Source organism: Crocuta crocuta, unplaced genomic scaffold (genome assembly GCF_008692635.1).
Source record: "Crocuta crocuta isolate KB4526 unplaced genomic scaffold, BGI_CrCroc_1.0 scaffold139, whole genome shotgun sequence".
In the NCBI taxonomy this organism is placed as follows: domain Eukaryota; kingdom Metazoa; phylum Chordata; class Mammalia; order Carnivora; family Hyaenidae; genus Crocuta; species Crocuta crocuta.
In genome coordinates this window covers 8,311,278-8,336,875 of record NW_027533258.1, presented here as the reverse complement: position 1 = coordinate 8,336,875, position 25,598 = coordinate 8,311,278, and the positions used below count along the sequence as shown (strand labels likewise).

General features: G+C 50.0%; 1 protein-coding gene across 1 annotated transcript; it reads right to left on the bottom strand.

The window, feature by feature from the left end:
• Positions 1-11,826: 11,826 nt before the first annotated feature.
• On the bottom strand, positions 11,827-25,574 carry DHRS7C (dehydrogenase/reductase 7C). The gene is made up of 7 exons (XM_077746723.1): positions 25,421-25,574; positions 21,722-21,832; positions 19,831-19,943; positions 17,835-18,045; positions 16,361-16,453; positions 13,321-13,476; positions 11,827-12,154 (listed from the first exon to the last, which is right to left on the bottom strand). Exons 1-7 carry the CDS (start codon positions 25,572-25,574, stop codon positions 11,946-11,948), a joined length of 1,047 nt encoding a protein of 348 aa, XP_077602849.1. The 3' UTR covers positions 11,827-11,945.
• Positions 25,575-25,598: the final 24 nt, after the last annotated feature.

Genomic DNA, 25,598 nt, shown 5'->3' with positions numbered 1-25,598 from the left:
AAGCACAGTGAGGTACGACTTCACACCCGCCAGCATGGCCAAAATCCCAAACACAAGAAACAGCAAGTGTTGGCGAGGATGTGGAGAAAAAGAAACCTTCGTGCTCCATTGGTGGGAATGCAAACTGGTGTAGCCGCTGTGGAAAGCAGTATGGAGTTTCCTCAAAAAATTAAAAATAGGGCTACCATATGATTCAATAATTCCACTACTGGGTACTTACCAAGGAAAAATGAAAACACTAATTCAAAAAGATATATGCACCCCTATATTTCTTGCAGCATTATTTACAATAGCCAGGATATGGAAGCAACCCAAGTGTACATCAATAGGCGAATGGATAAAGATAATGGGATAAAGATGCACAATGGAGTATTAGTCATAAAGAAGAATGAGATCTTGCCATTTGCAACAACTTGGATGGAGCTACAGGGTACGATCCTAAGTGAAATAAGTCAGACAAAGGCAAATATCATGATTTCACTTATATGTAGAAGTTACAAAAAAAGACAAATGAACAAAAAGCAGAAACAGACACATAAATACAGGAAATAAACTGGTGGTTGCCAGAGAGGAGGAGTGGGGGATGGGCAAAATGGGTGAAGGGGAGGGGAGGTCCCAAAACCCAGTTATTGAATGAAGAAGTCACCCGGAGGAAAGGTACAGGAAAGGGAATATAGCCAGTGGTATTGTAATGATGCTATGTTGTGACAGATGGTGGTGGCTATTCTTGTGAGCACAGCATAGTGTATAGAGACATCGAATCACCATGTTGTACCCCTGAAACTAATGTAGTCTTGTGTGTTAACTATACTTCAATTTAAAAAAAAATACAGACTACTGATAGTATGCAACAAATGGAATGGAGTCATGAGGAACTCGTGTAAGCAAAAAAAAGACACACAAAAGTGTACCCTATGATGTCACTTTTATGAAACTCAGGAACAGGTAGAAATTGTCTGCAGGTGGTAGACATCAATGACTAGGTAGGAGGAAACATCCTGGGGTGATGGAAATGTGCCATAACTCGATTCATGTGGTCTCCCTGGTATTTTCTTTACCTGGAAATTAGATCTAAAGCATTTGAGGTCAGTCTTCACGTTAAGGATTTCCATTAGCATGCCTCAGCAGCGGGGTTTGGTATTCTCCTGTGTCTGTCATAAGGTACTTAATATCTGGTTGACCTGCCTAACTCTGCTGACCTTGACCACTTGACAAAGGTGATGACTGTCTGATGCCTCCATGGTACATTCCGTTTCATCCCTCGCTACGAGGCAGTAATCTACAGATTATTATTTGGGTAATATGAATTTCCGATTCCTCATGATGCCTTTATCTAAAGGTCTTTAAAATTCTTTTCATTTATCAAAAGCTTTTTTGAAGTACAGTTGTTATGCAATAAACCTGACATATTAAAAATGTAGAATTTGATATACTTTGACATCTATTTCCACAAAATGATCACCACCATGATGATGATCAACGCATTATCACTCCCCAAAGTTTCCTCATGACCGTTTCTAATTCCTCCCTCCATACTCCCTGCACCTCAGCTGTTCCCCTTTGTCTCACAAGCAATCACCCATCTGCTTTCTGTCACTAGGTCACCGCAGATCAATTTGCATTTTCTAGAATTCCATATGAAAAGAATCATGCAGTATGCACCTCTGGTCTGGCTTCTTTCATTCCGTATGACTTTTTGATACTTATCCATGTTAGTGCGTGGATCCGTAGTTCACTCGTTTTTATTCCTGGGCAGTAGTCTGTTGCATGTAGTCTATACCACAATTGGTTTGCCCCTTCATCTGTTGGTGGGCCTGTGGGCTGTTTCCACTTTTTTGGTTGCTATTAAGACTGCTCTGAATATTTGTATACAAGTCTTTGTGCGGACGTATGCTCTCATTTCCCTTGGAGATGTATGCAGGAAGAGAACGACAAGGTCAAATGGGAGGTGGAGGTTTCATCTTTTTAAGAAACTCTGGTACTGTTTTCCAAAGTGCTTGTAGCATTTTCCACTTCTGCCCACAGTGAATGAGTTCCAATTGCTCCATTTCCTCACCAGTCTTAAACGGTTCAGCCTTTTTAACTTTAGCCACTCTGATAGGTGTGTGGTGATATCTCATGTTGGTCTTGAATTCCCTATGGCCTCAGGATGATATACAGCTGGACAGAAGTATATATAGATATATATATTCCTATATATATGTATATATAGGAAGAGATTTATTATAAGGAAATGGCCACATGAATGGGGAGGGTAATGGCCTAGAGACTCAGGAAGGAGTTGTAGGTCAAGTCCAGAGGCTGGCTGCTGGTGCGGGAGCAGGGCAGCCTTTTGTTCTATTTAGGCCTTCAACTGATTGGATAAGGCCCCCACCCACATTATGGAGGGCCATCTACTCTACTCAGAATCCATTTAAATGTGGATATTATCCAAAAACACTCTCACAGAGATACCCAGAATAAGGTCTGCCCAAGTCTCTGGGGACCCCATGGCCCAGCCAAGTTGACACATAAGATTGGCCACCACTCCCCCCCCCCATATATAGCCTTTTATGTCTATCCCTGGAATGCTTTTTGGCAAGAGTTATGTAGAAGCAAGCGTCTTCCTTCAGTCTTATCATAATAGCTTCATGTGTTGTGCTTCAGAGGCATCCATGTTAACCCCTGCATTAGTCCCAAGAAGCAAGGACTTCCATTTTCTCATGGGAAGTATCTAAAATAGTCAAATGCATAGAATCAAAGAGTGGAGGGTAGTTCCCAGAAGCTGGGGGAGAGGGATAATGGGGATTTACTAATCAACGGGCATAGCGTTCCAGTTAAGTAAGACGATGTAGTTCTAGAGATCTACTGTACAACATTGTACCTATCGCCAACAATTCTGAATAATACACTGAAACATTTGTTAAGAGGGCAGATCTCTGAACACATTAAATGTTAACACTTCTTTCTACCATTAAAAAAAATTAGCTGAGGAGATGGAGGTTTGGGGAGGCCAGGTGATTTGCCTGAGATCGTACAATGCAGAAGAGGCCAAGACAGGGTCCAGGGCTTGCCGTCTTCGCTGCAGATGGTCTTAACCACTAGGCCATCCAGCCCCCTGTGCAGCTGGACAGAACCTCAGGCTTAGAACAGAGCTTTGTCCTCTGCTTGGCCTCGGGGGTTCTCGCCGTCTTCCCTGTTCTTTGTCTAGGGGGCAGGCAGCTGGAGGCAGGTATCAGAAAAAGATGAGTGATGTTCTAGGTGTATGAGTTGCTACCCTTCATGCTGCCATTCTCCGTCCAAGATAAAGAGGGAGAAAAGTTTTAAGCAAGGGCATCTATCTGCAAGTGGAACGTGACTTTGGCCAAGATGATCTTGGTATCAGAAGCAGTCAGAGAGCAGACCTCGAACTACTGTGCTTCTGTGAGACAACTTGGGGCAATGGTCTTCATCAAGAGAATAACTTATTTCATTCATTCTGGGCACGCCTGTTTACACACTTAACCATCTCTCAAGTTGGGAGGTGTCACAATTGATGGCATTCTATCATTATGTTCTAGTCTACTTGGCAGCTGTATATTTATATATATACATATATTTATTTTTTTTAAATATTTTTATTTATTTCTAGGAGAGAGAGAGAGAGAAAGAGAGAGAGAGAGAGAGACAGCGTGAGCAGGGGAGGGTCAGAGAGAGAGGGAGCCACAGACTGAAACAGGCTCCAGGCTCTGAGCTGGCAGTCAGCACAGAGCCCGACGCGGGGCTCGAACCCACGAACCGCGAGATCATGACCTAAGCGAAAGTCGGACGCTTAACCGACTAAGCCACCCAGGTGCCCCTATACATATATTTAATGTTTATTTATTTTGAGAGAGAGAGAGACAGAGAGAGACAGAATCCCAAGCAGGCTCTGCATTGACAGCACAGAGCCTGACGTGGGGCTCAAACCCACAAGCCATGAGATCGTGACCTGAGCTGAAATTAAGAGTTGGATGCCTAACTGACTGAGCCCCCCAGGTGCCCCAAGAATGTATTTTAAAAAATCATGGCATCTTAATGAAATATCGTAATTACATCATGTAAGAATCGGGTCAGATCGACTGTTGGGTTCAATAGCTATTCATCAGCTAGAACTTTGGGTTCGCTCTTTAACATTTAAGAATTATCATGTGGTAAAATGAACTTTTATGGAATGTGTGTATGTATATGTCTAAGCATTTTAACTACGGACAGGTTCGTGTAATCACCACCACAATCAGGATACAGAACAACTTTAATCACCTTTAAAATCTCCCTGTGTTATCCCTTCACACTCCTTCCTGCCCCCCAACCCCCGGCAATCACTGATTTCTTCTTCATAGTTTTGTCTTTTTGAAAATGTCTTGTAAAGGCACTCCTTCAATATGCAAGCTTTTGAGACTAGCTATTTCCCACTTATAATGCCTTTCAACTCATTCAAGCTACTGCCTGGATCCATGGAAGCTACAATTTGTGAAATCATTCACCTGGGGAAGAAATGTGAATTGCTTCCATATTTAAGCACTTATAAACCAAACATCTGTATACACTGATGTACGGGGTCTTGTATGAATATAAGTTTGTTTCTCGAGGGCAAATCCCCAGGTGTGGGATCATTGGGTCACATGGTATGTGTATGGTTTAGCTTTAAAAAAATTTTTTTAATTTTTTTTTTAATTTTTAAAATTTTTTTAACTTATTTCTCAGCACAGAGCCTGATGCAGGGCTCGAACTCATGAACTGTGAGATAATGACCTGGCTGAAGTCAGATGCTTAACCAACTGAGCTACCCAGGCGCCCCTACAAACAAATGTATAGTTTAGCTTGTAAGAGACTGCCCAACTGTGTTCCCAAGTAGCTGCACTATTTTGTATTCCCACCAGCAGTTCATGAGATTCCTAGTTGCTGAGGATCCTTGCCAGCACTTAAGACTGGCAAGTAAGCACTTAATTTTAGCCATTCTAGTAGGTATACAGTGGTATTTCTCTGTGATTTTAATTTGCGTGACCGTTGTGGCTGATGACAATGAACAACTTTTCATGTGCTTATTTTTTATCCACATATACTCTTTGATTCAGTATCTGTTCAAGTCTTTTGTCCGCTTTTGGAATCGGTTGTTTGCTTATTGTGAAGTCTGAGGATTCTTTACATATGCCGTATACAAATCCTTTGTGGGCTCGGCCGTTTGCAAACATTTTTGCACAAACCGTAGCTTGGGTTTTCAATCTCTTACGAGTGCCTTTCTCAGGGCAGACATTTTCATTTTGATGAAGTCCAACCTATTTTTTAAAAAATCAGAGGTTTTGCTCTTGGCCATGTTGAAGACCTTTTTTGTCTAGCCCCAAGTCCCCCAGATTTTCGATGTATCCTTGTAACGAAAAGTTTTATAGTTTTGCCTTTTAATCTATGATTCATTTTGAGGTAATTTTGTAGAAAGTATGAGAATTTAGATTGAGGCTCCTCCCCTTCCCTCCCCCCCTTTTTTTTTTGCATACAGAGTTCAAATATTCCAGCACCATTTGTGGAAAAACTATCCTTTCTCCTTTGTGTTGCGTTTGGACTTCTGTCTAAAACTGATGGGTATATCGAGTGGGTCTGTTTCTGAAATCTTTGTTCTGTTTGTCCCTTTCACCAATTCAATACTGCCCAGATTACAGTGAGTGGCTCACTCTGGGCTTAAATAAATTTCATTCTACCAATATGAAATTTATATTTCATTATTTATATTTATATAAATTGGCATTATATAAATGAAATTTATATTTCCTTATTTATATTTATATAATTGGCATTATATTTATATGCCAATATGTGGCATATCCCATGTGATGTGACATGCTGACCTAGGCTGCATCCACACACTGGTTAAGTCAAAACACTAAGGAAGCTTCAAAGAGGTGAGAGTGGGTGCCTCTGAGAAGTGGAATCTGGAGAAGAGAAAGGCTGGGGTCAGGCTGTAGTTTTCCGTGATATTCTTGACTCGGTTACACTCTTGACTTTTTAGAGTCTGTATTTTTTTCTACTTGGAAATGTTGAATATTAATTTGTATTGTTTAAAAGGAAGTGGAGATCGGGCACCTGGGTGGCTCAGTCAGTTAAGCATCCAACTCTTGACATCGGCTCGGGTCATGATCTCATGGTTCATGAGATCGAGCCCCACGTCAGGCTTTGCACTGACAGCGTGGAACCTGCTTGGGATTCTCTCTCTGCCTCTCTCTCTCTGCCCCTCCCTCATGCCCTTTCTGTCCTTCAAACTAAGTAAATACACATTTTTTTTTTTAAAGAATAAAAGAAGTGGAGATAAACAGGGGCAGTATTCGTGGACATTTGGAGGTGCCAGCGATGTTCTTCTTTTTGTTCTGGGTGCTGATAAGCAGGTGTCTTTCTCTTACCAAAACCTGCTGACATGTCCACTCATGATCTGTGTGCCTTTCTGCATGGGTGTGATGTACTTTAATCAAAGACTTGACCCAAAATGTAGCTACCTCGGGGACCAGGATTGTGAGTCGAAAGACTAGATGAAGAATTTTACTTTTTGCATCATAACCTTCTCTTGTGTTATTCCCCCCCCCATGTTTTGATGTATGACCTTCATCACACGATATATAAAGGGATTTTCAGCACGTCAACTATAAGAAGAGAAAGAAGTGGACCTCTATGTATGTACTTGGTGAAGATCCAAAGACAAACCCCTAAGAGGAAAAACAAGCTGTAGAACTGTATGGTATAGTATGCTGCTAAAAAACAAACAAACACACAAACAAAAAGGTGTACCTGGGTGGCTCAGCTGGTTAAATGTCCGACTTTGGCTCAGATCATAATCTCACAGTTTGCGGGTTCGGGCCCTGCATCGGGCTCTGAGCTGTCAGCACATGTAACCCCAAAGTTGTAACTGACTTCTCCAGGATTGGAATGGAAGACGGGGTGGTAACAAGTGTAAGAGCTGTGCTGAGAGCTCAGAGCCTGGAGCCTGCCTGGGATTCTGTGTCTCCCTCTTTCTCTGCCCCTCCCCTGCTCGTGCTGTATCTCTCTCTTAAAAATAAATAAATACACATTGAAAAAAAAAAAAAAAGACTGGAAAGCCAGATACCAACTGACTTAGCTTTTTTTCTTCCTTCATTTTATATTTCCTTCATTGTATATTTAAGAGCCAGAATTCTACGATGAGGTTCGGACTTCATTTTCCAATCTCATACTTTTCTGTGTGGGACTTCTACATAATGAACATGTATTAATTTGATAATCATGAAAAGCAAAACGAAGTTGGAAAGTTAGTTACAAAATCATAAAATTAGCGGACACACTTACTTTATTGTGTGCAATATGTGTTCATTGACTGCCTGTGTTGTCAGTAAGGCTTCTGGTCAATAGTAGGCTATTAATAGTTAGGTCTGGGGGGTAGTCAGAGGTTGTTTGTAGATTTTCTTTTTTTTTTTTTTTTTGGTTGTCTGTAGATTTTCAACTGCGTGGGGGTCAGTGACCCCTATGTTGTTCAAGGACCATCTGTACAAAGAAAGGCTGTTTTGCCGGCAAAATGTGTTCTATCTTTCATCTTGTAAGAGCATCTTCCTTTTCACTTGGGACCCCACCCCTTCCCCATTCTGTCCATTCAAGCTTCCTCACCCCACCTTACCTTCCCTAGAATGGGTATATGACCCAAGCCTGGGTAATCAGACACATGGTGGTGATTTCAAGATGGTCACATGGCCCAGTGGGTGTCAGTTCCTTAGTTTGAACTATTGGGAAAGAGGAATCTCTCTTTATTTAGGTTTTAAGCAAGTGGGGTGTGAGCCTAGAGATGTTGGTGATGATCTTGTGCTCATGAAGCGGTGAGTCTGTTGAGAGTGAAGCGCACCCAGTGGAATATGTTGCTGAGAGATGGGAAAAAAAACAAAACAGAATCAAGACTGAATCCTGGTGGCACCATTAAGATGCCTGGATCTAACTATGCCTGAAGCAGGATTTCTAGTTTCTTGGGTGAATAGATGTTTCAGTTGAGCTTCTGCCACATGTAACCCCAAAGTTGTAACTGACTTCTCCAGGATTGGAATGGAAGATGGGGTGGCAACAAGTGTAAGAGACCAAGGACAACACAGACAAGTGGCCCACCAGCCTATCGATCACTCTGTGAGGGATCCCAAGTTCGAGAAGATGGGCGGCTTCCGGCAAGAGTGAGGGAGGCGGGGCTAGCAGCTGGTGGGGTCCTTCCTGGCTAAGGAGATCACATCCGCCTGGTTGCTGCTGGGCTGCTGGCCTGGGGTCCACCCCCCTGCCCACAACCCAGCTCCTCCTCCAGGGCACCAGGCTCTGTATTTCTGACCCTCCCTCTTCAGCCCTGCTCTCCCAGCCAAGTTCTCTGCTGATGACCCCGAGCAGATTTGGTTGGAATATTCTGGAGAAAGGTAGCTGAACCCTACAGGGGTTTATTCTGGTGTCTGAAATCCCCACTATTAATTTTGGAATAAGGAGAGCCATCCAATTAGACGCTACTTCATGTTTCAGGAAACACACACCTAGCCATTCTTTGGGCTCCGTAAGCACATCCACAAGATGCTGTGTCCCCTTGAGAGATTGGCCTCATTTCCTCTGGTTCTTGACTTTCCCCAGAGGAGCCTCACAGATTTCTTCTGGGTGTTGATTGTTAGTCGGGACCCAGGCTGGAAACAGATGTGCACTCGGATGGGGTGTATTCATGGCCCCGGGCTGCTGTGATAAATTCCCACAAACCGGGGGGCTTCAAACAACAGAAGTGGATTGTCTCACGGTTCTGGGGGGGGGTCAGAAATCTGCAATCAAGGGGTGGCAGGGCCCTGCTCCAGGGGACAGCTCTTCCTTCCTGGCCTCCTCCGAGCTCCTGGTGGCTCCCAGCAGCCCCTGGGCCCTTGGCTTGCAGCCGTCGCGTGCTGGTCTCTGCTTTGGGCACTTTGTGGCGTGTTCTCTGTGCGTCTGTCTTCACAGGGCTCTCGTGTTAGAAGGACAACAATCACACTGAATTCGGGGCCGACTCCTCCTGGGTGACCTCACGTTAACCAGTTACGTCTGCGGTGAGCCTACTTTCGAATAAGGACACATTTCTAAGGTACCAGGATGAGGGGTTACTAAGCGTACTAAGGGTCAGGATTTCAGCACATCTTTTTATGGGGAATCACACATCTCCCCATAACTTGGGTATCGAGGCGGGATTCACGAAGGGACGAGTTATAGAGGCTCAGAGAAGCGCCCAGATGTCGACAGGCCTCGCCGGGGCACGTGTGGTCGCTTCTCTTCTGTTTCCTTACACTTTCTGGCTTCTCTCAATTTATAACATTTTGTAGACACTAGGCGGAGGGAAGGGGAACCCCGAAGCCCCCCCCCCATCTCTCCTAGCATGCAGTGGTGAGGGCTGCTTCCAGTCTGCAGTGACACCCTGTGGTCTGGGACCGTCACTGGCCTCCGTGACTCTGTGACTCAGTCCAGTCCCCTAAGGTCCCCGGGCTGCCCTGGTTTTGCCCTGAGTGTGTCACAGAGCGTGGTCACGCTGAGTTTTCTCAACCCTGAGGTGGATTTGTCAGCCCTGCCGTTGAAGCAAGGTTAATGGGAAGCGCAAACAGGGCCACAGAGGGGGAAACGCTCATTGGAGACTGAACTGCATGTGGTTTTGTATGGGTTTGTGGGGTTACCCCATCCGGTGCGGGGGAATCAGTAGAGAGAAGGTCGATGTAAAATAGGTTTGGAGCCACAGCGACACCTGGTGGCCATTCTACATATTGCATGATACTTCTGCCAACCCGAAACTTAAAAATGAACTCCCCACTCCTGTTTCAGCAAAAAGTTGTGGGTTTTCCTTTGCTAGGTGGTGAGATGCCCCATCGTGAGAGGGAAGCAGGGCCCAAGTGGACACAGGGACATCTGAAAGGCATCCGGGGCATCCGGCCAGAGGGATACCAAAGTACACGGACCAGAAATTCAACTTCTGGACACCCAGGGTGCTGGCATTCTGTCCTGCTAAGGCTGCGTCCTGCGTGGTCCCCGGCCTCCTCGCATGCAGGGCAGTCAGTGGGCAGGGGACACTGGCGCAGACCCACTGACACGGGAGATCTTTCTTCCTGCCCGCTTGATCCAAGTAGCTTCTTCTGGGGAGTTTCGGGGTCTGAAGTCGGACCATCCCCCACCTGCCAGAGCCCTTATTGGCTTGGTGCCACGTGGACACTCATCCCCTGTCCATCCCGTCCCCACCTGCCCACGCACCAAAAGGCGGCCCCTCTGCCCCATTCCAGAGACTCCCCTGAGAGGAGGCAGAGCCCCTAAAAGGAGCAGGTCAGGAACACACACGGCCCGGGTCTGGGTTGTAGCCGAGCTTGGCCTGGAGCCCAGCCCGGTCACATCCCAGGACTGGCCGCCTGTGGCCCCGTCTCCAGCCCTTCCTGTCCCGAAGCTGCGTCTCTGCCTCTGACCACCAGTCAGGTTTGGGGGCTTTCCCGCTGCTCTCGTGCCCCACCAGCCCCCACTGGTTCTAGTCTGAGCATCACCATAGCATCTGCTTCCTCATCAGTAGTAATACCCGCCCCCCACCCCCCCGCCCCCAGAAGGCAGAAGGCTATCTTGCTCACTCTCGGCCTGCCCTGCCGCCCGCTTACCTGACCCTCCTAAAATCTGGCATCACATCCTGACCACCAGCCTCAGCCTGGGGAGGATCAGGTTCCCTGGTGATCACATGACACTGGCCATTTTGCTTTTTAGCTTATGATTTATACATGCGCATATGTGTACAATACATATGTCGATTTTGTAAGTGGCTTGGATTCAGGTTGGAAATTTGACCCCTTTGCACTTATAAATCTTAGAAAAAAGTTCAAATTGGTAGTTATAATATTAGTGCAAAGAACTGTACCCTATACTTTCCAAGATCCCAAGAATCATTAACTGTGGGGTGCAAGAAAGACTAAAATCAGAGGGATGCCCACCAATAACAAGAGTGGCAGCTTTAAGTGAATTTTGCCTTGAGAATGCACGAAAAGGGTCAATAGCTCCCAGGGCACCTTAGAGTCAACTGAGAAATGTTTTCAAAACAGCTGGGGGCTCAGTCGGTTAGGCGTCTGATTTCAGCTCAGGTCACGATCTCCAGTTGGCGAGTTCGAGCCCCGCGTTGGGCTCTGTGCCAACAGCTCAGAGCCTGGAGCCTGCTTCCAATTCTGTGTCTCCCTCTCTCTCTCTTTGTTCCACTCACACTCTGTCTCTCTCTCAAAAATAAATAGACATTAAAAAAATTTAAAAAAAAAAAAAAAGCTGAGCTGGGGAGCTCCTTGGACCAATTAATTCCAGGGAGGAGGCTGACTCTGAGGTACTGGAAGCCTGAGAGCCACTAGCCACGTGTGGCTCCTGAAATGCACGTTAATTCAAATGAGATAAAATTCAGAACTCAGACTCTCCATCGCACAGGCCGTATTTCCGGGGCTCAACGGCCGCAGGTGGCTAGTGGCTGCCACATTGGACAATGCAGATTATAGACCATGTCCACCAGCACAGAAAGTTCCACGTGGCTGCCCTAGAGGGTTGCCAAGTCCTGCTTCTGATTCTGGAGGCTGACACGGGCGGGTGAGTCGTGCATAAAATGCAGGTGGTTTTCTAAGTTCCTGAACAGGTAGATTGCCATTGTGTGTGTGTGTGTGTGTGTGTGTGTGTGTGTGTCTTGGGGGGAGGTCAGACCCATTATGGCTCCTGTTTTTCTACTCACTGTCACCCCACAGAGAAGCTTCTGGAAGCGTGTCCTGGGAATGTTGAGCGGGAGACACCTGTAAGTGGCTGGGCTGGTGTCCAAGCCATCCTCACTGGGATGAAGAACATCTCCTATAGGTGGGTGCGGGTTGGGGGGATACGGCTGGTGATGGGCGCCAGTTGAGAAGACAGAAGACCAGCACCCACCAAGGAAGCCTTTATTCCCGTCGAGGGAACCCACATGGCCTCTGCGGTTAGCCCTCCTCTGGGACGTTGAGTTTCTCCTTCACCCCACAGGCCACCACGGCGAAAAAGAACTCAGGGAAGAAGGTGCGGACGTACACGGCGGCCTTGGGGATGGGGTTGGCCATGAAGACTTCTTGTTTCTTCCGTCTCACGGTGCGCATCACCTCCTCGGCCACGTCCACGGGGTGCACCCCGTAGGTGAGCTTCCTGAAAAAGACTGAAAAGCCCCCAGTAGGGGCGGGGGTTATAAACCCTGGTGCCCGAGGATAGGGAAGCATGGGCTGGACCTGGAGTCGTGGGCTCCCCGACCAGCTCTGCCCTCCGCCGGCCATGCGGCCCTGGGGGGCAGACTCTAGACCCCCCTGGGCCTCAGCCTCTTCATCCATAAAGTGGGCATAGTTTCCTGCCTAATAACTTTGCAGGGTGGTTATGAACCATTGCAGGGATGAGAAAGAGCTTAATTAAGAAAGGAGGTGCCAGGAAGGCCCAGGTAGCTCAGTCGGTTAAACGTCCGACTTCAGCTCAGGTCATGATCTCACGGCTTGTGAGTTCGAGCCCCGCGTCAGGCTCTGTGCTGACAGCTCAGAGCCTGGAGCCTGCTTCCGATTCCGATTCTGCTCCCTCTCTCTCTGCGCCTCCCCTGCTCGTGCTCTCTCTCAAAAATAAATAAACATTGAAAAAAAAAGAAAGTGGCAGATGAACTGGGTGCTGTTGATACAACTGTTGCAAAGCCAAGTTCACCGGGTGCCCACGTCTCGGTTCGTCTCTATTCTCTGACGTAGATGGAGCCTTGCACAGGGCTCTGCAGCCCTCTGTTTAGAGCATTCTAGAATAGCAGTGCTAATACGGTGCGTTCACAGAGCTGATTGCTGTTGTGAGCCCCTTATGGGCCTTCTGTCTTCCCAGGGCCCCCGTGAGGGAGCTGTTAGACAGTCCTCAATTTCTTAAAGAGGAAACTGAGGCACAGAGATCAAGGAAACAGCCCGTGTTCGAACACTGAATGTGCACCTGACAGAAGCTTCAAGGGTAGGCGATCTGGTGCCAGGCTCTTAGCCTCTACCCTGTGCCGCCTCCCAGGGAAAGGAGGGGAGGGTAGGTAGCAGGCTCTTAGAGGCCAAATCTGGCTCTTCCACAGGGAAACTGAGGCCCAGAGACAGGCAGTCACATGGCCAAGGTCACAGAGCCTGTGAGCACCGGGTCTTCGTCTGCTGATTGTGGGTTACGATTCTTTCCACCTGGTGCCTCAGGACTGAAATTTGGGGCCCCCCTCCCTGCTGCTAGCTGCGTGCGGGGCCCCACCTCCTCTAGTTTCAGGGTTCAGGAACACCCACCTCCCCCCAGGCCNCAAGCCCTCCCAGGCCCCAGCTTCCCCCGAGAGCTCACATTTCCAGATGGACGCCTCCCAGCTCCCTTGGCCTGGATCCACGCGGTACGACCGCACGAAAGTGGGGCTCACTGTGCTGACCACCACGTCGTACTCCTCCACTTCGGCTCGGAGGCAGTCGAAGAAGCCTAGAGCCGCGTGCTTGGAGGCGGCGTCTGGAAGACAGAGGGGCCACGGTGTGTGGGGGGCCCCAGCCCTGCTCCCCGCGGGAGACGCTCGGTCCTCGAGCTCAGACGGAAGGGGCCTCGCCCTGCGCCTTCCTTCGCAGGTGAGGACAGACAGACCCCGGTAGCCAGCGACTTCCCCAGGGTCCCAGGCCAGCTGGAGGCCTCGACGGCCCGAAGCGCAAATCTCCCCTCCCACTTCCTGGCCCTTTTCATCCAAGACCATCTGAGCCACTCACCAGATTCCCTCCACATGGTTGAGGCCGTGGGTTGGGTCAACAAGAACCTTTCCGGGAATCCCCAAAAGAGTGGAGAAGACATTCCTTAAAGTCTTGGGGACTTAGAACCCCATCTGGGGCATGATGAACCCCAACTTCCCATTTTGGGGGTGTCACTTGGAGGCGGGTGTATGGTGGTCTCTGCCATCACGCTGACAGCTGTGGGATGCATGCCCCACACGGCCCGGAAAGCCACCCGCCCCTCACTGTGCGGGGTGAAGATGCAGGTGCCCGGGGGTGGGGGTGGGGCGTGGGAACTGTGCGCTCGGTCTGCAGGCCGGGCCTCCGCTGGGTCCGCCAGCGATCGCCTCAGGAAGTGGGCCTCGTGGCCCCAGATCTATTGTCCAGGGAGCTGGAGGTGCTGATTTTGACGGAAATGTCCTCGTAGTTAAATAATTAAATACTGACCAATTCACCTAATTCCAACACGTGGGCTCTTGCCCACAGCACCGAGCCTCCGACTCCAGCTGGGGACCCTACAACTCAATTGTGATGCTGTCCACCTGGAGATAAAGTCAGATCCCGCAGGGTGGGGGTTCTGTCCCATGAGTGTCCCCTGCCCCCACTCAGTTCAGGCCAATCACAAGTCCTAACTGTCACCTGCGCTTCCGAACGGAGCTGACCCCCTCCTCGAGACTGAGTAATTTGCTAGAGCGGCTCACAGAGCTCAGAGAAACGTTTTTGCTGAGTAGGTCACGGGTTTACTGTAAAAGGACCTAATCGGAGCACCTGGGTGGCTCAGTCGGTTAAGCGTCTGACTCTCGGTCTTGACTCAGGGCGTGATCTCATGATTCGTGAGTTTGAGCCCCGCATCGGGCTCTGCGCTGACAGCGCGGAGCCTGCTTGGGATTCTCTCTCCCTCTCTCTCTGCACCTCCCTGCTCTCTCTCTCTCTCTCTCAAATAAACAAATAAACTTAAAAAAAAAAAGACATAACTCAGGAATGGCCAGATGGAAGAGGTATAGCAGGTGAGGTGCGTGGGGAGGGGCTCAGAGCTTCATGCCCTCTCTGGGCACACTGCTCTCCCCGAGTCCCCACGAGCCCACCGACCTCGGACCCCTCCAAAGTCAACCTTTTGAGATTTTATGGAGGCTACATCATAGGCATGGTTGATTAAATCATGGGCCTTTGGCGATAGAAAAATCTCCTGCCCCTCTCCGCTCCTCAGAGGCGGGGATGGACTGGGGGTTCCCACCTTCTGATTACCTGGCTGGTACCCCTGGCAAGCAGCCCCCCATCTTTAGACGGCGTCCGAAAGTCACCTTGTTAATGTAACAAGAGACAGTGATCCTCCCATCACTTAGGGACTTCAAGGGTTTTTAAAGCTCTGTACCAGAATTGAGATGAAGACCAAATATGTATTTCTTATTACAAACCACCGTACCACAGCACTACGTTGCTAATTAAAACGAAGTTGCCAGCATGCTGGCCCAAACCAAATGCCGTGGGGCTGCCGGGCTGCCCTTCCCCAGTCCATAAAATGAATCCGTACATCTGCTCACTTGACCCCCTCTGGACCTGTGTGAGACTCGGTCTCCCTAATGGACTCTACTGAATGAAGAGAGACAGAGGCTATGATCCCCACTAACGAAGAATGAAGATCTCCGTCTGGAATCCCCCGGTGGGAGTTTAAACCATGTTGCGGAAGCCCCTCGGCCTGTGGTTTTTCATTATGGCATCCAGACGGGGCTCAGACAGGAAGCCCACCCGATTTTCTTTCCTCCGCCCCGCCCTCTGCCCACCAGCCATTTACCGGGTTCCCATTTTGTGCAGGGCGCTGTGGATCATCGAGAAATGTATACGGTGTGCACCCTGCTCTCCCGCATCCTACCACGAGGAGGCGGGCATCTCCCCAGCTGGGTCCCATGAATATAGGCGGAGACTTTGTAAAGGACGCCCACCTTTGGAAGGTTCTCTCCACCTCCCCTGGGATTCTGCCCCTTTCACTTTCCCGTCCCTCCTCTCTCAGAACCTTCCTTCTTTTCTCCCTTGCATGATGTGCGCCCATCTCTTCCTTCTCAGCTGTGACCTTTCCTGTCCTTACGGAGAAAGGGGAACTTGAGCATATGCCCACGCCAGGAGGGGACCCTGCGTCCGGCCTTGATCGTGTTCAGCCGGGGGCACGCATGCCCTGACCACCTGTGGGCTGTGAGCTTCTGGGGGAGAGGGACCCCGTCACCTGCAAGCCGTAGGTGCTCAAAAATAGGGACCGAGGGCATGAAAGCAAAGCCAATAGAGCGTTTCACATCCGGACGCTGCCCTCCCTCCTCCTTCATAACATGTGCCCAGCGCTGCACACAACATCCCTTGTCTTAGACAACACATGTCAAGGGGCGCCTGGGTGGCTTAGTCAGTTAAGCGTCCGACTTTCGCTTAGGTCATGATCTCACGGTTCATGGGTTCGAGCCCCGCGTCGGGCTCTGTGCTGACTGCCAGCTCAGAGCCTGGAGCCTGTTTCAGTCTGTGACTCCCTCTCTCTCTGACCCTCCCCTGCTCACGCTGTCTCTCTCCATCTCTCCTAGAAATAAATAAAACATTAAAAAAAAAAAAAGACAACACATGTCAAAAGGCCAAACGTTTCTGTCGTAGCAACTTACACGCTGAACGGAATGGGAGTCCAAGCTTCCCTTGGATGTTATTCACCAGCACGATCTGGCCGGTCCTCCGGGAGATCATGTCCGGGAGCAGGGCTGGAAGGCACAGGACAGAGTTGCGGTTACGCATCACAGGCCGAGGCAGACGGCAGTGGGGAGACCCCCTCCCCAGCCCCTCGCATCCCGCAGGACCCCGCTACCTCACTGGCCATTCAGCCACAGCCAGACACAGGCGGGCAGGAGCACGGACGTCCCTTCGCCCGTGTTTCCCGAGGACGCTGGGCTCACCGGGTGATTGCTGGGTGGTTTTCCATGACCCACCCATGTGCAACACGGGACATGGGTCTCAGGGGTGAGAAAGGTCATAGGTCATCCTATTTCAATCCCCCTCTTGCCTGGAGCAGGAAGGCTCATCTCGGTCCTAATGTGTCTTAAACTCCGTCTCTTGTAGGTGCGAATCTTTTTTTTAATTATTACAAGCATGTTTTTGTATGTCTTTATTTTATTTTGAAAGACAGAGACAGGGAGCGAGTGGGGGAGGGGCAGAGAGAGGGAGACACAGAATCGGAAGCAGGCTCCAGGCTCTGAACCAAAGGTGTGTTCACAGGGACCAGACTGAAGGAGACCGTTATGTCTGGGGCATCATTTCAGTCTGCTTCTGATAACTTTCCCTTCATCTGACCGTGTGTCCCAAACCCCATTATCATGGAGATTGTGGCCGTGGAGAAGGCAGTTCTAAGATCATGCTTCCTTAGCCGGGGTACTCCATGCTCTAAATTCAGAAAATCTCCATTCATACAACCTCCCTTTGGGGATTCTACTAAACTTTGGTGGGGGGGAGGTGCTTGTTGCTTCAACTCTTGGTTCTATTTCGTGTCATCTCCAGCCCCAACCCCCCCCCGGGATCCAGACCTGCATTTGACCTTGACTGTGAGATATCTCCACACAGGAGCCGCCATTTTACCCTCAAAAGGGATCTGTTCTCCCTGTTTCTGCAAAGGGATTGACACCACATTGGGTCTCTTGTAGTTTGGGATAAACCTTTCTCTTCTATATTTCTGAGGACAGAATCTCTACCCTTGACCAACTGTCACGGGTAGGAACAGATCAAGGCTAAGGGTGATCTACAAAATACATGCGAAGCATGAAGACAATGGTCTAGTGATGTGGGATGGGATTGGAGAGAGAGCCGTGGATGTGAGTAAAAAAGAGGGGGGATAAAGGGCTGAGCTTGGGTGGGGAAGGGGGTTCCCAGAGAGGGAGGTTGGAATATACTAGTAAGATACTTCCCAAATCCCTTTTCTTGTATCACCATTTATCATCAGGATGCTGAAAGCTTTCACCAAATTGGTAGGAGTTTTTCTGAGGGGGGCGCTGGAGATTCCATCCACAGTTGGGTGATCATCTGGCTACAGGACAGAGCCCTCCCTAGCAGCCGGTGGCCCGGAAATCTACGGGAAGGTCAAACTCATGAGACCTTTGGTCAGTGTGATGGGTCCAAAGTAATTGGCATCCATGATCTTCTTGTCGAGCTCCAGAGAAATCTTATGGGCAGGCCCCTTCATCTTCATGCTGGCATTGTTGATAAGGATGTCCACACAGCCGTAGCAGTCCTGGATCTCTCTGGCCACGTCTGGGACACAGCTGATGTCCGAGAGGTCCAGGAGAACCAGCTTTGGGGTGAATGTCTGCTGAACCAATGAATGAGTCAAGGTACGTGTGGGATACCTCCCTCTCGCGGACCTTGGGGGCCCCCGCACCCCTTGTGAAATTCAGAGCTCACAGAGAATGACCACAGAGGGGAAAATGAGAAGGACAGTCAGGGGCCAGAACTGATCAATGATCAGTCCAAATGAATATCACCCTTTTGAGAGGAGGCCGTGTGTGGATTCCAATGGTAACACCATTAAAAGATTTTATGAGCTCCTTTTTGCAAATGGCTTCTGCCAAGCTGACGTACGAACCACAGGAGAGCCTATCACAGAGCTTCGTAGCCACATTTCGTTTTTCACCAAAATCTTACACGCCATGGTTTGGAACACCACGTGTGTGACAGGCATTGCGTTCGGCCCTAGACTGTCATCAGGACTCTCATGGTCTAGGGGCGCCTGGGTGGCTCAGTCAGTTAAGCGTCTAACTTTCGCTCAGGTCATGATCTCACGGTCTGTGAGTTGGAGCCCCGTGTCGGGCTCTGCGCTGACAGCTCAGAGCCTGGAGCCTGCTTCCTATTCTGTGTCTCCCTCTCTCTCTGCCCCTCCCCTGCTCACGCTCTGTCTCTTTCTCTCTCAAACATTAAAAGAAAGCAAAGAAAAAGACTCTCATGGTTGAAAGCAGAGAACAGGTTGGAAAATTGATGACACCATGTGATAAAAGCGATCTCAGTATTTGACAAAAGATAAGTCCTGAAGAGAGGCTTCCTTGCTCAAATTTGTTTGGGAAACACAGACTATTACATGTTCTTGTTGGGGAGACACAATGCATATTAGCATATCAAAGGCTCTGAAAAGTCCTGCAGTAAAGAAACCTTCACTGGGTATTTCCCACACAATGGACCTCAGCACCTGGTAACATACCCCAAACAGAACTCAAATGCTGTGCTGTAGTTTGTTCCATGCCCCCAAATGCCAGGCTTTGTTCTGAATTATTTTTGGTTATTTCCCAAAAGTAATTCAACATCAAATGCAAAAAAACAAAAAAAAACAAAAAACCCAAAACACCAACAAACAACAAAAAACAAAACAAAACCAAAAAACCCCCAAACCAGGAAGAAAGCTTTGAAGGCAGTGCTCCAAAAATACTTTGAAAACTACAACCTCCTGGAAAGTGCTCACTACCCAGTGGCTTCTTAGAAGGTGACTTCCCTTACCTGATTTCTTTGACAGAAATATCACTTGAGGTATTATTTTATTTTTTAAAGATTTTATTTTTTTTTATTGTTTATTTTGTTTTTGAGAGAAAGAGAGAGTGCAAGCAGGGGAGGGACAGAGAGAGAGGGAGACACAGAATCGGAAGCAGGCTCCAGGCTCCGAGCGGTTAGCACAGAGCCCAATGCAGGACTCGAACTCATGAACGGCGAGATCATGACCTGAGCTGAAGTCGCACGCTCCTCAGACTGAGCCAGCCAGGCGCCCCTGAGGTCTTATTTAAAAACAAATCAGCTCTGAGAGTTTATCATGACTCTCATACCTGTGTCATGTTCTAGCTTCTGGATCCCCATGGACTCTAACTTAAATACAATAGGGGTGAGGAGGGTGAGTTGCTGGAGAGCAAATCCTTGGCAGGAATGGTCAAGACCGTGTCAAGATTAGTGAGACCACTGCCTCCCATCCTCCCAAAGCAATGACCAAATTTCACCCACCTGCCCAAAGAGCTGCTAAACACACACACACACACACACACACACACACACAACAAACCAGTGAAGGCTAAGGGTGCCAGGGAGCGTCCCCGAGCTGACTGGCAGAAGGCCTTACCTTGCTGGGGTCAGCCACGCTGATCAGGGCATCATACAGGGTCTCCAGCCTCTCCCAGTTCTTTCCACACAGCACCAGCCTCGCCCCACCAGTGTGGAACACCCGAGCACACTCTGAACGGAAGAAGGAAAGAGGGGAGGGCGCACTGTGGACTGAGCCACTGATGACGAGCATCTCTCTTAGGAATGCAAGATTTCAAAGGATTCGAAAGTCCTCGGGCTGTTGGAAGCCCTTGGAAGTCATTTCATTCAGCTTCCTCCCGGGATTGGAATTTTTTTTTCTCGCTTCCAGCCTCCACATGGTTACCTCTCGTGAAGGGGAGCTCAGAGTGGAGTGAAACAGCCCGTCCTTTGTGGGATGGTTCTGATTATTAGGATATTCTTCCCGAAGCTGGACAGAAAGGCGACCCTGTCCACCTAGCCCTCCGGGATCAAAGCCCTTACAGATCTTCATCTAAAGGTATTGGAGGGGCACCTGCGTGGCTCAGTCCGACTGAGCGTCCAACTTCAGCTCAGGTCATGATCTTGCAGTTCATGGGTTCAAGTCCCACGCCAGGCTCTGTGCTGANGCCAAGTTTCTTTTTATCTAAAAAAAAAAAAAAAAGTAAATCTGCCTTCTGTCTAGTTCATTTTATTCTGAACAAATTCCTGAGTCACCCCATATAGGAGTTTCTCAACTGGGGAAGGGCTGCCAGCCATCGTACTGGTATCTAAGAACAAGATAAAGAACAAGAACAAGAAAAGCTAACATATTTTGAGCATGAATTTGTTCTAGGGACTCTTGAAAGAGATTTACATAGATTAGCTTATTTAATTGTCACAGTAACGGCATGAGGTGGTGTCTGGGTGGGTTTCCCAGAAGCAGAGACAGGGACGCAGGCAGCTGGGAGTGCTTGTCAGAGAAAAGTCCGTCAGGGAGGAAGGTGTCAGGTAAAGCATAATCTTGGTTGGATCCGAGGAACGTTCTGGAGTGTACGCCTCACTGCGAGCTGTCCCACCTCAGTGTGCTGATCGAGCCTCCCTCCAGGGCTGGGTGCAAAGGTCGTGGAAGTCCCCAGAGGAGGCAGTGCCCAGCAGCAGAGGGAAGGAAGGTGTGTGAGCCATGCAGGCAACACTCACAGAGTCTACGGATCAGATGAACTGGCCGCACGCAGGGACTGGGAAGGGCATCACCAAACACCCACGAGCAGTGCTCAGTACCTCCCATTGCCCTGTTTCACACCACATGGAGTTGAGCGTGGACTGAGCCAGCATGACCCAGGATACCTGGGTGGCCCGGGTGCCCACGGGAAGCTGGATTCCTGAATGCCGGGGCTCCGCGCGCTTTCATGCTTGCGTGCGGGCGCAGAGGGGGGGGCCGGCTGGGGTTTGACCAGCGGGCATGTGGGCAGGGAGATCGTGGTATTGGAGAACAGTGATGGTACTGGACCCTTCAGTGCCGGCCGGATAGACACACGGACGCGGACAGATGGAGGTCCCAGGGAGGGCTAGAAACAGCTGTGCTGCGTGTGGCTGAGAGCGGGTCAGTCTACTGACCGACGGCAACCTGAGTCAAGAAATAAGTGCGTGGACAATGTCACCTTGAGCTGTTGGGAGCACGGGGAAGGGTCCGTCTCGCCCCCACACGTGGGGCAGCCGTGATGGTTGTGTTTTGCAAATCTAAGGCCTGAGGTTCAGTGAGTAGAAACGATTCACCCACAGTCCCACAGCGGGTAAGCGGTGAAGCCAGGATGGGACACTAAGCAGGGACATGCCTGGGGTGGGGGGCTGGTTCCCTACCTCTCGGCCCACTTCCCAGAAAGGAGCATGTGGGGCGGAGGGTACTGCCGCCCACGCATACTCTACAGCTTCAAGCTGAGCACGGGGGCAGGTGAGGGGCCTGTGACCTTGACCTCCTTGGGAGGGGCAGCCCGGAGTGCTCATCATCAGGTACCACTTCTCCGCGAGAACCTCGCCTCTCCCAGGTGCGCCCCGGGGGCTGGAGCCCAGGGATGCGTCCACCGCTGCGGAACAGCAAGGCTGAAGGCGTCCACCGAACGAGTCATTTCCGCCGCCGCAGGCGCTGGTAGGCGCGGGTACACTTTCGGTCTGATTCCTGATCGGCTCAGCTCGGCACAGCGTTTCGTGCCAGGAGCGTCGGTCCAGGTTTATTCCTTTCTCACGCAGCACACTTGAGCCTCACCCTTCCTTCCACATCTCCTTGACTCTAAGGCGCCATCGGACGGAGATGCTTTCTGATTCCAGGGGGACTAAAATGCCAAAGGATGGCCGGGGACCGTCGGAAGAGGCTGTCGACCGACAGGCAAGCAGCCCGGTTTCAGAAGCGTGTTAGGGCCGTGCCTCGGAGATGCTGAACACACTAGGGGCACTGAGCCCTTCGAGGCGCAGCCAGCCGCAGGGTGTTGAGGTCCCTCTTGCCAAAGACACAGCGGGTACAAAGTGACCCATGGGGCGCCTGGGGGGCTCAGTCAGTTAAGCGTCTGACTCTTGATTTCGGCTCAGGTCGTGATCTCATGGTCCGTGGGATCGAGCCCCGCATGAGGCTCTATGCTGACAGCGTGGAGCCTGCCTGAGATTCTCTCCCTCTTTCCCCTTCCCTGTCCCGCTACCACTCATGCTCTCTCTCTCTCTCTCTCTCTCTTTCTCAAAAATAAACAAACATTTAAAAAAAACAACCCACAAAGTGACCCGATCCCCAACGCGGCTGATCGTGTGTGGGCTTGGGGCAAGTTCACGTGTCCTGGTCTTTGTCTGATTTCCCTGGTCCACAGCCTGGCGCGGGGTCCTTACAGCTTCTCCAGGGCTACCTGCCGGTCGGTCGGGTCCTGGGGATCGAGGCTGATCCGTGGGTGATGCAAAGCCTGCACCGTCTGCTCAGGGCCCGTCACTATTGTGCTGCCTCGGACCTGAGAACCAGAGCAGTCTGAACCTATTTGAGGCCACACATGCCCAGCTTCTCAGGTTACTTTTAAATATTTAGACTTGCTTTTTTTTTTTTTTTTTTCCAGCTTTGCATTTCTTTCCAGGGTGGGTCCGTTGAGACCCAGTGCAACAGAACACCAACGTTAGTCAGGGCAGAGATTAGACCAAAGTCCTCTGAAAATGCCATGTTGCTCCTGAGATCGATTTCCTGGATTTGAACACTGGGTCACTATAACCCAAACGAGACTCAAAAAAATAAATTAAAAAGACAGCTGAAGCAGATAGAGATCTCTCAGCAATAACACAGAAACTCAGAAGGACGCAGGAATGAACAGCCTTCTCAACCAACCCAACGGGGTCTAATCGATGTTTTGTGGGCCACTCCTCACAACCACGGCAGAATGCACACCCCCCTTTTCACACACCTGCATATCGTTCACGGAGGCAGGCTGTGTCCTGGGCTGTAAGGCACACCTCAACAAATTTAAAAGAACCGAAATCATACAAAATATGTTCTCTGATCATATTGGAATCTAGTCCAAAATCAACAAAACAAAACTACAACAACATAGTCATCCAAATGAGTGCTTTCCCGTAAGGTGGTCACTTTTAGTTTGTTTTCTCAATGTTTTATTTATTTCTGAGAGACAGAGAGAGACAGCACGAGCCAGGGAAGCGGCCGAGAGAGAGGGAGACACAGACTCTGAAGCAGGCTCCAGGCTCCGAGCTGTCAGCACAGAGCCCGATGCGGGGCTCGAGCCCACGAACTGTGCGATCATGACCTGAGCTGAAGTCAGATGCTTAACCGACTGAGCCCCCCAGCTGCCCAAGATGTTCACTTTTAAAGGCATTTATTAAACGAACTTTGTGTGTGTGTGTGTGTGTGTGTGTGTGTGTGTGTGAGTGCTTATTATACACCAAGCGTTGATCTAAGTTCTGGGACCCTGGGGTGAAAAACACAGAGTTTCCACCATAAGGGAGCTGGGGTCTGGCAGACCAGCTGAGAAGCACACGTGTAGGGCACAGTGTGAGGAGTGTGGGAACAGCAGGGTGTTCATATGAGGAGCCACGGGACCCCAGAGGCCACTTCCTCGGGGAGCATCCAAGAAGAAGGAGCAGGGGACCAAGGAAGGCTTCACGATGGAGGGGTCTCCCGTTGGCGGCTGGCCTGATGTTATGTGGACAGTTCTGTTTGAAGGACACATTTCCCCCAACACGGACTCTGACCACCTCTAGGTGAGAGTTTGTGTTCCATTTCCCCAGGGCAACAACTAGTCCCTGTCTTCTCGTATCTGATCTGGTTGACAGATGTGTGTGTGCTGGCTTGTCCCTGTAGAAGCTGGACTCTGTGTCCCTCCCCCCTTCTGAGCACGGCGTCTAAGAGGGCCAGCTTACCCACCTCCTGCTTTGCTTGTTTTTTAAATGTTTATTTATTTTAGACAGATAGGGATCATGCGCAGGGGAGGGGCAGAGCGAGAGGACAGAGGATCTGAAGCAGAGAGCCTTACGTGGGGCTCGAACCCATGAATTGTGAGATCGTGACCTGAGCCCAAATTGGACACTTAACCGACTGAGTCCCCCAGGTTGCCCCCATGCTTTGTTGTTTATGTCACATGGTGAGCCTGGGGCGATCACCCCCCGGAAGAGAACCCATCTTCAGAGCATGACATTGACTCCCACTGGGATGCCCAAAGGAATGAGGTTCTCCGAGAATTCCCGAACGGAAGGTTACAGATGTTCTCATGAGGGCAGCACCAACCGATTAGGGCACTGCCCCCTCCCCAGAGGGGCTTTTTGGCAAGGGACAGGGTTGATCTCAACACCCAGCACATAAGGGACTCACTGGGTACCTGTTGAGTGACTTAATGAGTGTTTGTCTATGTGGGTTCTATGCTTGATTAAAAATAACAAAAACAAAAGCAAAAATGGTTTCAAATGGTGCCACACGCGGCTGCACCAACATCGTTAGGAGTGAAAGAGTCAGAGTCTTACAAGCCTACACAGATGCCAACCAGCAGGAAATGGTCCTGAGACCATCTACGTCAGGGCTTACAGGCATTAAGTGCCTTCAAGGCCAGCAGGTAACATGGGTGAGGTCATCAGCCCGCGTGCAATATAGCAGAGACCGGTGGAGTGTGTATCTCTCTGGAGGGCACACTTCCTGCCCGAATTCGCTCATCGATATGACCGCTACAAACACCTGACTGCTTCTCCGTGCTTTCCGTCAAGGAATTCATTCACTCCTCCCAACAACACTGCGAGGTAGACCCTACCTCGCTTTCCTAGATGATATTCCCAAAGCAGAGCAGTGCAATCCGCCAGCTAGTAGATGTTGGAGCCCCGGACTCAGCCCAGCGCCCAAGTCTGGGCTCATAGTTGGTACACCCTTCCGTCCAAGGGCTTTGCATTTCAAAATTTCTGGAGCCCCGTGAGCACAAAAACAAGTGATGTCTGCTGACCAGTTCTGGCCCGGAGGCCGCAAGTTCGACTCTCCTACAGGCGTGGGGACCTACAGCCCCCGAAAGACGCTGGCCCGTTAGCGACGGACCCTGGGAGAGGACACAGCGGCCTCGATTTCCCCCTCCCGCCTAGCAGGTTGGCCGCCCGCCGTCCTGCCCCCTCCCGGCCCTCCCTCGGGAGTGGGCGCAGCGCGGGCGGAGCCAGCTTACCCTTGCCCAGTCCTGAGATGGCATCGGTGAGCACAACAACCTTGTTCTGCACGGCTGACTTGGACCACAGCCGGGACACCTCTTGGTAAATGAAGAGAAGGCCGCTGATTCCCAGGAGCAGCAGAGGCAGCACAAACACAGCAGTGACTCCCATCTTGTCCTGGGAGGGGGGTGGGGA